Here is an 11,288-nt window from a genome sequence, read left to right on the forward strand (position 1 = left end):
TTTAAAAAACAAATCATTCACCTTCAGTTTTAGCATTTGCTTTTGCTTATCAAGTGAATTATTTTGGCATGTGATTATGTTGATTAATAATATGATTTCAACAAAGTAGCAAACCGTTTTTAGTAGTTTATGCTTGCATTGATTTCAAAGAGTTATACTCTCTGAAAAAAAAAAATACAAAAACAAAAACAAAAATCCCTAAGAAAAAAAGTGTATACATTTTTAATTCAGCTAATAAGTGTAGACAATTTAAAAAGTTTTTCGAATATTAGACCATATCTTTTAGAAGCCTGCAAATGAAGAGAGGGCAGCCTACTCGATGCCTTCTCAGAATGGAAAAGGATTTGTATAAATAAGGCATATTCAATATGCTTTGGCATGCACAAAAGCAACCGAAAGAGAGTAATGCTAAAATTCATGTCAAAGCGAAAGTTAAACATTATTCTCCTCCTTTTTCAGCTTCCTTATCTTTATTTACATAGCCTGTATATGCCAGCCTCCCACGACTCTTCCCTTTCAATCCACTTCTTGGAAAGCTTCTAATTAAGCACAAGAGGCATGGATTTTGATGAAAATCGTCCAATTGTTTGTGACAATGGAACAGGCTCTGTCAAGGTTAGTCACTCCAGCAATTTTCCCCTCCTGCAAATCTTCATTAATTATGTACTAACAGTTTGACTTCCCTTAATGTTCCCTTAATGCAGGCTGGGTTTGCTGGTGATGATGCTCCATGTGTACTTTTTCCTAGCATAATAGGTCAGCCAAGAAACAGACATGCAATGATTGGCATTGGACAGAAGGCTATCTACTTTGGAGATGAAGCACAAGCAAGGCGTGGGATCCTCAGTTTAAGCTATCCCATTGAGCATGGAATTGTGAGAGATTGGGAAGCTATGGAGAGACTTTGGGAGCATACATTTGACAAGGAGCTCAGAGTCAACATAGAAGAACACCCTGTCCTCTTAACGGAAGCCCCTTTGAATCCCAAAACCAACAGAGAGAAAATGGTAGAAATCATGTTTGAAGCCTTTGCAATCCCAGCCACTTTCATAGCCATTCAAGCTGTGCTGTCCTTGTATGCCAGTGGACGAACCACAGGTACGTAAAACTTACACCTCAAGGAAGGTTATTGTGATTTTCATACCATAACCCATCTTTGACAATTGACAACTGATATTAAACTCATGTTTATAGTAATCTTTCAAGAAAGGTAGAAGTGATTAATTCAGCCATTAGGAATGACTTTAGGCCTGGTAGCACCTTGTGGGAGTTTGTGTTCCAATTACACATTTTAAAGACCTTTTACAGGAATGGTAATGGATTCTGGAGAAGGAGTGACACATGCAGTCCCAATCTACGAGGGTTATGCACTTCCACACACCATCCAGAGGCTTGATTTAGCTGGCAAAGACCTCACAGACTACCTCACCAAGATCCTAGCAGAAGAAGGCTACATATTCACAACATCAGCAGAAAGAGAGATTGTCAGGGATATAAAGGAGAAACTTTCTTATGTTGCAATGGATTTTGAGAAAGAACTTGGCATGTCAAAGGAGAGCTCTGAGCTGGAGAAGCTATATGAATTGCCTGATGGGCAAGTTATAACAATTGGAGCAGGGCGGTTCAAGTGCCCAGAAGTCCTGTTTGATCCAAGTATAGTGGGAATGGAGTCTGGTGGTGTCGATGAGATTGTGCTGAGGTCAATCAGAAGGTGTGATATGGACATCAGGAGAGAGATGTTTGGTAATTTGGTGCTTAGTGGGGGCACCACTATGATACCAGGCCTTGCTGATAGGTTGGCTAAGGAGCTGAGCTCACTGGCACCTCCTGGGGTAAGGGTGAGAGTGGTTGCACCGCCAGAAAGAAAGTATAGTGTTTGGATTGGTGGCTCCATTCTGGCTTCATTAAGCACTTTTCAGCAGGTGCCTTTCTTTGTTATTCACATTTTAATTTTTCCTATGATTTTGATCAATCTAAGTATTGCATATAGACTCTATTTTCTCAAGATATAGTTAGCTAGCATCATGCTTCCTCTGTAATAAACAATAAGCACATTAGGACATCTTGATATATTTTTATATTTATTAGGAGAAGTCTACATTGTTTATTACTGATAGTTGGTATTGAGCTTGTGTTGCAGATGTGGATAACTAAGGAAGACTACATGGAGTCAGGTTCTTCTATTGTCCACATGAAATGTTTCTGAATAACGAAATACCCTGTCTTCTGTTAAATATATTAGTAACGCGATATGTTATACCATATTGTATATGCTAGAGTAGATGTGGAAGGAAAAGCATAGAATAGGAACTCAGCCTTGTTGGCCTACGTCTACGAAGGAATCTTTTAAGGGTTATATCTTTATTATGTAAGAGTGTAGTACAATATTTGTGTTACAATGAATTATAAGATGAGTATATATAGGCAACTAAATCCTAGACTACTAATACAAATAAGAATAGGCTTGGGCCTATTACATTGGGCTAATATGTCTAATATATCTTTAACATTTTCTATCTCTCTATCTCTCAATAATGTATAGTCCTATTTCAAAAAATAAAATAAAAACGTATAGCCAAATTTTCACCCTCAAGTCAATAAAGATGCTGAGCAGTGACATATATATATAGATATACATTGACATTGATCCCCTTTTGCTTGCACACTCAAAGGACTTAAGCCCCTCATTAGGAGTATCAAGACTAAAACTGTCTATAAGACATATAGGAGGTATGGATCATCATGCGAGTTAGACTTTGAATGCAATACTTGGAAGAGAGTGTAAAGACGGGAAAAAAGAAAAAAAAAGAAAAAAAGAGGGAAATTGTGAAACTATAAATAATAGTGTTTCTTTGGCTGTAAATTGTCAAATTAAAAAAGGCACCAAAATGCCCTTTATTGTAAGAGGATATCTCAGATAGCAGGTTTACCAAACATTCCCAAAAATGCTTTTACAATAATTAAGGAAGACTCAAACCCAATTGCTCAAGCCATGGACTCTAATGCTGGGGCTGGTTGCACCATCAAATCAAGAATAATGAAACTCAACTAACCTAGGGCTTAATCCATCATATAATTTTATTCACAAATTTTTAATTAGCACATTTAACACCTTAAAATTTGGATTACAAATGATTAAGATTCCAATCTAAATTAATAGATTTTGTATTTTTGTGAACACACTTTCAGCTGCAACTTTTTATTTATTTATTTTTATTTTGGTTAGAAATCCTAAATCTACTCTACCCCGGCCCTTGGTCTTGCACTGGAGGTGCCATCAGACTAATGATGTCTTGGCTTCAGCTACAACTTTGGTCTATGAAAATTTAAACAAACTATTGCTATATTTTGATCTCAAAGTTTGGTTTTAAATAAAATCGTTAAAAGGATCTAATATGACAATTGAAAATTTGTGATTTAAAATCGTGTCAATGAGTTATAATTCAATTAGTACTTCTCTAGTGATAATTAATTGGACGGTAAGGTCGTGGGTTAAAGACCTAATGGATGTGTATCTAACTAACCAATAAAAAAAAATGTGAAATGCAAAATGGCCATTTTAGATTGAATTAATTTGCAATTAAAAAACTAACTAAATAAATAAAAGGCAAATATATTTTTCTACCATGATCTTTTACCCTGATTACATGCAAACCCCTTGAATTATTAAAATGCACAATTGCCTGTCCAAAGTTTAACTTTGTTTCAACATTTCCTATTTTGGTGTTAAATATGACAAAATTTAACATTGAAAGACTAATTTACCCATTTCAAAAGCAGATGGCAAAGGGGTTAACTGGTATTTTCAACTATAAATTATGTTCAACTTAACATCAAAACAAGAGGCAATGGTAAGTGTAGGTTGGGTTTGGGATTAGAATTTAAAGTCAACTTATTCTACTATTTAGTTTATTTTTACTACTATTCAGTTTATTTTTTGCTATTATTTATAAGTCCTGCTGCACTTTTGATATTATTCATAGGTTTCATTGTAATATTTTAGTTAGTTTTTACCTTTATCTATATTACTTACTACAAAAAAATTTTAATTTTAGCTAAGTAAATTGTTTCTAAACAGACCCGTAATGTATTTTTAAAGTTAGGAGTCGGAGTAATAGTTAATAAATTCCCGAAAGATAATAAACTTGGTGTGGTGGTTACTTCATAAGTATAAGTGTTTGTGGGGTGTAGGGAGTAAGGGCCGAGATTCAAGTTTTTAGAAGGAAACTTCACATATATATACACTTATATTAAATTAGAGTAAAAATTCTATCTTGTAAAAAGAAAATTAATAAACTTTTTTATAAAAAAAAAAGAAATAGAAAACTAATTGATTTTTAAAAAATAATTTTTTTAATATTCCCTATAAAGATTGGTATCAAAATTTTAGTAAAATAATAGGGAAGGCTGGTAAGTTGCACTCCGTAATACATCCGCTACTCCTGTTTCAACGAAGACATGCATTTTTCAAAATTCAACTACTTAAATTATGGAATTATAATATAAAAAAAAATACAAAAAAGTTTGGTAGCAGCTAGGCTACGACTTTCCCAACAACCGGTGTACAGTATATTCAAGATAAAGAGTATATAGTAGTCAGCTGGGGCTTAATATTATATAAGGTTAGGTTGATCTGAATTGTGATCTGATCAGGTGAAAGAGTGCGATTGAGGCTAAACAAAGGAAAGCAAACATGGGTTCGGCATCGGAGATTGTAGCCAAGTTGAATCTGGCTGCCCACCCAGAAGGTGGGTTTTACTCTGAAACTTTCAGAGATAACTCAATTGTTCTCTCCAAGTCTCAGCTTCCCCCTCAGTGTAAGTTACGATACAAGAACATATATTTTATTTGTGATGATGATGATGAATACTATGTTGTTTTGTATATAAATTTTGTCGTTCTTATAATGATTTCAGACAAGGTGGAACGCGCAGTGAGTTCGTGCATTTACTTTCTGCTACCGTCTGGGAATGTGTCTAACCTCCACCGTATACCATGTGCAGAAACATGGCATTTTTATGTGGGAGAACCTGTCACGGTATGCACTCACTCACCCTAAACCAATGCATAAAGAAAAAGAAAAAGTGCTAAATTTACTACCAGTTTTACTGCAAAATATTGTAACTTGACGATTGTTGTTGTGGCGGGCAAAAATAAATCAAGGCAAAAACGTGTCAAAGTTGCTACTTTTGCCCACACAATTAATTTGAAGAGGTGAAGGAACTGACTGTATTTGATTAAATTAACATTTAGTGTAATTATGCGAGTGTTGGTGAAAGATAGCCTCAAATGGCTTGTTTTGAGCTCCTCGGATTTAGGCCGAGATAGTGATTACAATTCTGTGGTATTGTACTGCAAAATTGTATAACTGCTTTGGTTGCAGAAAATGCATATGAAACACTCAAAGCACTCATGTCATGAGATCCCTTGTTCTTTCTTTTGTTCTTGTATATGTAGATGTTGTGTTTTAGCATGGTCTTCATAAAATTGTCATTGAAAATGACTGAAACATGAAAAGTACTCATAAAGTTGTGTTTAGTTCATCTCTTAGTTGAAGGATTACATTTCAAGATTGATCACATGTTTTAGAACTAATAGAAAATCTGTACCACTTTTAGTCATGCAACTCTCCTTCCCAATGTAATAACTCTTTCTTTTTTAACATTTTTTTCCACCACCATATTGATATTTTCTTTCAGATAGTGGAATTGAATGACAAAGATGGGCAAGTGAAACTAACCTGCCTTGGACCCAATCTTCTTGACAATCAGCAACCGCAGTACACAGTGCCTTCAAATGTGTGGTTTGGTTCTTTTCCAACAAAGGACATCAGCATTTCCCCAGATGGGAGTGGGACAGTGCTCAAAGCACCTCCAAGGGATGGTGAGACTCACTTCTCTCTTGTGGGCTGCACTTGTGCACCTGCCTTCCAATTTCAGGACTTTGAACTGGCAAAACGCTCAGAACTTGTTTCACGCTTTCCGAATAGTGAGGCCCTCATCTCTTTGCTCACATTCCCTGAATGAAGATAGGTCAAGTCCGATATTCACTGTAACATGGAAACATTAGGCTTGCACTTCACATGCAATGCTTTGAATGATAATCTGAGCAGATGTTTTATGAACCTCTTTGTTCAACTTTTGTGTGTGTTGTATTAAATCATAATAAAAGTTAACATACTTAGTTTCTTGAATTTTCTTTATCTGGTTAAATCTCATGTGGTAAGAACTTAAAACTTCATTGCATACAAATATTCAATGCTATTTTCAGTCAGGAAAAAAGGCCAAGAAGCTGGGCACTAAGGATCAAGAAATTTACACCCTGCAGAAACCCGGTAGCCAACACTAAATTTCACGTCTAACAAAGCAGTGGTGAGCTATCTGCAGCAAGCTCCCAAAGAAGCATCACCTAGACCGTTTCTCACTCAAATATGTTTAATTAAATCCCATAATTATAAGCATCTTATTTAACCAAAGACGTTGGTAACTCAAGAATGCTGTCAAAACAATTATACCATCATAAACACGTTATGAGTAATTATTAGGCATTCTTGAAGTATAGCTAAATATCGGCCCAAGCCTTTGCTCTATGAACTAGGCCTCACCAAAATTTCATTTAAATCTGTAACGCTTTCATGTCGGGTCAGGTCACAAACTAGATCGAACTCCAAACCAAACTCCACATAGCCCAATAGGTGGATCTAATTTTTATAAGTTCATTAATGAAAAACATTTTATCTTATTAATTCAAATAATATAATTTCAAAAATAATTTAGTTATTACTTGTTAGCATAGATTTGTGAAGGGATTACAAAATTTAGTACTATATATGAAAAAAGATTAAGTTAATCAAGTAGTTTGTGAGCAAGTTCAAGCTTGTTAAACAAAAAAATGAACCAAACTTAAATATATAATCTAGTTTGGTCCTAAACTTTAACTCAACTTGTGTTTGAAATATAATTAATGAACAATTCCAAACTTTTAAAACTTGGTTTAATTCAACTTATTTCATTTACAACTTGTTTTGCATAAAGTAGCAAGTTAGAATGAACTATGCTTAAACGCCTAAAACTAATAGAAAATCTATACAATTTTCAGTCTTGCAGCCCTCCTTCCCACTGTAATTACTCTTTTTCTTTTGTAACATTTTTTTCCACCACCATTGATATTTTCTTTCAGATAGTGGAATTGAATGACAAAGATGGGCAGGTCAAACCAACTTGCCTTGGACCCAATCTGCTTGACAATCAGCAACTGCAGTACACAGTGCCCCCAAATGTGTGGTTTGGTTCGGGTCCTTTCCAACAAAGGACATCAGCATTTCCCCAGATGGGACGATGCTTAAAGCACCTCCAAGGGATGTTGAGAATCACTTCTTTCTCGTGGGCTGCACTTGTGCACCTGCCTTTCAGTTTCAGGACTTTGAACTGGCAAAACGCTCAGTGAGGTCCTTATCTCTTTGCTTACATTCCCTGAATGAAGAGGAGGTGAGTCCGATTTTCAGTGTGACATGGAAACATTAGGCTTGCACTTCACATGCAATGCCATGTTTAAATAATGATCAGAGCTGATTTCTCATGAACCTCTTCTCTGCAACTTTCGAGATTTGGTGTATGTTGTAACAAATCATAATAAAAGTTAACGATACTAAGTTTTCTGAATTATTTTTCTGGTTAAATCTCAAGTGTTAAAAAACTTAAAACTTGATTGCATACAATGGCATTTTTCTGTAAGAAAAGAGGATTAAAAAGCCATCCACAAAGGATCCACAAAATTCACTCCCTACACAAACCTGGTAGCCAACACTAAATTCCATCTCTAACAAATCAGTGATGTCCTATCTGCAACAAGCTCCCAAAGAAGCACTAGCTAGATTGTCTCTCACTCAAATCTGATTAAATAAGACCCATAAGCATCTTATTTCTCCATCAAGATATCTGCAACTCTACAATGCTATCAAAACAATTAACCATTATGAGTAATTAATAGGTACTGTCCAAGTATAGATGCTGTGGTACTCCAAGACAATACGTGCAAGTCATTTAATATATATATATATATATAATGGCAGATTAATTGTATTCTGGGTTTACCTAATAATTTTCCACATCTTACCATTCATCATTGAGAAAATATCAGTATAGGACTCAACCATACGTTCTATAATTGACTAAGGGGGGCAGCAATAAAGCTTATAACTTGATTGTTTCCACAACATTGGACCAATGAACAGCATTGTCTCTTGGACTGGAAAATCCTATATCTAAAACATTGGAAATGACAAGAAAATTGGGCATGCCAAGATAGCGCATAGAAGCAATAGTTACATAAAGAACCGGCTGCATGCAATTATAATGTGAATAACAAGAATAACCATCTTACACATGAAGTGAAATGATGACACCATAAAAAACAAGGTGCCAAATCAGCAACTCTTAATAATTTCAGACAAATTGTGTTCGATAGATAAGAAAAACCAAATGGAAGGACTACAAGAGACCAAATAGGGGGGAGATGAAGCATCATTGCCTCTAAGAGATCCAAAACTTGACTTCCCTCCTAGCCTTGGCGAATTAGGTCCTCATAACAGATGCAACTGTTCTTTTGCTGCCCCCTTCAGAAAGATGGTGTAAATCTGGTACCTGCATAGTTCATATTTAGGTCACAGCCGCACTAATATTTGCGGACAAGGCATGACCTCATACCTTGGGAGGATCAGTCAGTCAAAATCAAGGAACTCCATTCTTTTTCTAATGGAGCCCTTCAGATCTGTAGCATCCCTTTATGCTTTCTGAGCCCGGAGAGAGAACATGCACTTGAGTTATTTGAAAGTGCAAAACACAAAAGCAATGAATTCTCAACCAACTAATCTTAGTAGTGCAGTTAAAGGATTCCACTCTTTAACCACAACAACACTTTTATAAAAAATATATATATATATATATATACATATGCATTGCGTGGGCTTATAGGTGAAAATTATTGTAAAGTGGTTTCAACATTTGTAATTGGAGACTTTTGACTCAAGTGGATTACTGCCAAGACTGACCATATGTATTGCTGTTCTGCTGCTGCATATCTTTACAAAATATGCAAAATTCTCATTATCTTATTATTGGATTATGGTGAAGGCAATTTTACAAGAAAACAATGAATTAATTACACGTACATAGGGCTAATGTGTATAGATTGGAATCAATGTTCAGTTTTCAAGGCAACCAAACACAATATACTACCAGGAACTTACCCTTTTTATCTCTGCTTCTGACACACGAGTCATATCAGGGGGAAGCTCTTCCTTATCCAAGTCCTAAAGACTGAGAATTAAATTAAGAAAATCAGAGGCTAAATTTTGCAGTAGTTGTTAACAACAGACAAGTCTCACAGCGTAATAAAGAAAACATTATACCAGCTCTCCAATTAAGACAACATTCTCCCCACGGATTACATTTTGACCCAAGGGGATGTCACAATTAAATTCGCCAACAATAACTCTATCACATGCATCTTGAAGAACAACATTAGCTGTGAATATGGAAGAGTACTAGAGTAAATTAAGGCTCAAAAAGAAACAGAAAACATAAAAAGCATTAGAACTTAGCATGCTATTTGGATATTTTACCAAATTGATCAAAAGAACGCAGTATCCCCATGAGCTTTCGACCATCTCTCAACAAGACAAGAAGTTTTTCTGCAAGATATTTGAAGTTTAAGAAGCAAAATAATTTATAACAAAGAGATTTTCTGATATCAATTAGATTGAATCTATGATGACTTCTAGATTATGCAGTTACAAAATGCCTTATTTGTACAATTGTTTGATTTCATACCAATGAAAAGGAAGGGGGTAGAAGGGGCGGCTCACATAGAAACAACAGTGCTTGCATGGGTTGCATTGAAACAAAAGCAGTGAATGTGCAAGAATTTCAACATTGGGCAATAGAATTTTATTATGAAAAAGTGGTGAGTTTAGACATTGGCAAACGTTAAAGAAGAGCCTACCATAGCACCAATCACAGGCTTCTGTGTAGTGGAGCCCTCAATGTCTGTTTGAGGGAAATAGATTCCAAGAATTAAAATTTGTTAAGCTTGACCAAGTGTAGATGCTCCCAAGGCATCCAGGTCCAGGTCCAGGTCAATTACTACTGAGTAGAATTATGAGAAGTAGTTAAAGTTTCTTCATATTCATACTCTGCAGGTTTTTCAATTATAGAAATCGTATACCACCAGTTCTGTTTTGTACTTTGCAGTGTTCATTCTCATGAACACATTGTACGTTTCTTTTTCCATTTTCATCAATAATAATTCTTATATTACCTATCAAAAAAAGAAGAAGAAATAGTATACCACCAAATGAGGTAAAGAGTGCTTTCAATGGGCTTAAGCAATCATCCTTAAATTATTTTTTCATTATGTAGAAGGTCATAATTTTAATGTCATTAGTTGAATTATAAAAGGAAGTCAACAACAAATGAAGCAACCATCCTTGAATTATTGTTGCATTATGTTGAAGGTGACAGTTCTAACGTTATTAGTTGAATGATAGAAGGAAGTAATGTCTAAATCTTTGAATTTAGGAGTTATATAACAATGCCTTAGTCCCAAAACTTTTGGGGTCCGTTGTGAATCCTCAACAGACTAAACAGGTCCACCACATGTATAGGGACACTCCAATATCTATAATGGATCCATTCATTAAAAAAAGGTGACTAAATTCGATGCTTGCCTACACACACAGAGGGGAGAAAGGGAGGGGGGACTCTTTTTCTGAAATTAAAACACTGATAGAGATGTCAGACTTATACCACAATTGTTCATGGTTTTAGTACTACTTCGAAAACTCAAAATTGCTATAACTACTATACAGAGACTCTAAAAACAAGGCTTTCATTAATGAAAAAAGAAAAAGAAAGAGGAATTCAAAGTTAAATGACATCTTAATCAACCACAAAACATTATCACAGCCCCCTTATACCCAAATTTTAGTTATAAAAATAAATAAAAAAGAATCTCTAAATCTAACAGTAACTAAATACATTAACATATTTCATTGAATTTTATAAAGCAAATTGCACCCATATAAATAATAATTGAAGGAAAAAACTTTATAAAGATATCAAATTTCCACAAATACATACAAAACAAATCTTAGTAGCAAATCATCAAGCAACCCATTTGCATTTGGCTTCAAATTCAACCTTCAAACACATATTCACACAAACCCAGAGAGAGAAAAAAAGTGTATAAAGGTAAAAAAATGTATATTTAAGGTTTATATTAAATTAAAA

General features: G+C 34.9%; 2 protein-coding genes and 1 non-coding gene across 4 annotated transcripts; 2 read left to right on the top strand and 1 right to left on the bottom strand.

The window, feature by feature from the left end:
* Positions 1–310: 310 nt before the first annotated feature.
* Positions 311–2,539, top strand: LOC111996677 (actin). The gene is made up of 4 exons (XM_024028675.2): positions 311–615; positions 705–1,098; positions 1,309–1,922; positions 2,141–2,539. Exons 1-4 carry the CDS (start codon positions 559–561, stop codon positions 2,204–2,206), a joined length of 1,131 nt encoding a protein of 376 aa, XP_023884443.2. The 5' UTR covers positions 311–558; the 3' UTR covers positions 2,207–2,539.
* A 2,030-nt stretch (positions 2,540–4,569) lies between these two features.
* On the top strand, positions 4,570–6,193 carry LOC111996686 (uncharacterized). Its single transcript, XM_024028684.2, has 3 exons — positions 4,570–4,817; positions 4,917–5,038; positions 5,700–6,193. The coding sequence occupies exons 1-3, from the start codon at positions 4,694–4,696 to the stop codon at positions 6,024–6,026; spliced, it is 573 nt and encodes a 190-aa protein (XP_023884452.2). The 5' UTR covers positions 4,570–4,693; the 3' UTR covers positions 6,027–6,193.
* Positions 6,194–8,304: 2,111 nt separating this feature from the next.
* Positions 8,305–11,265, bottom strand: LOC111996657 (uncharacterized). Of its 2 annotated transcripts, none has more exons than XR_010630060.1 (4): positions 11,139–11,265; positions 9,623–9,691; positions 9,410–9,525; positions 8,305–9,310 (listed from the first exon to the last, which is right to left on the bottom strand). It is a non-coding gene; the product is annotated as an uncharacterized LOC111996657 (transcript). The 2 variants fall into 2 exon arrangements; XR_010630059.1 differs by lacking the exon at positions 11,139–11,265 and adding an exon at positions 9,831–10,840.
* Positions 11,266–11,288: the final 23 nt, after the last annotated feature.

This window comes from Quercus suber, unplaced genomic scaffold (assembly GCF_002906115.3).
Source record: "Quercus suber isolate HL8 unplaced genomic scaffold, Cork oak 2.0 scaffold_131, whole genome shotgun sequence".
NCBI lineage: Eukaryota > Viridiplantae > Streptophyta > Magnoliopsida > Fagales > Fagaceae > Quercus > Quercus suber.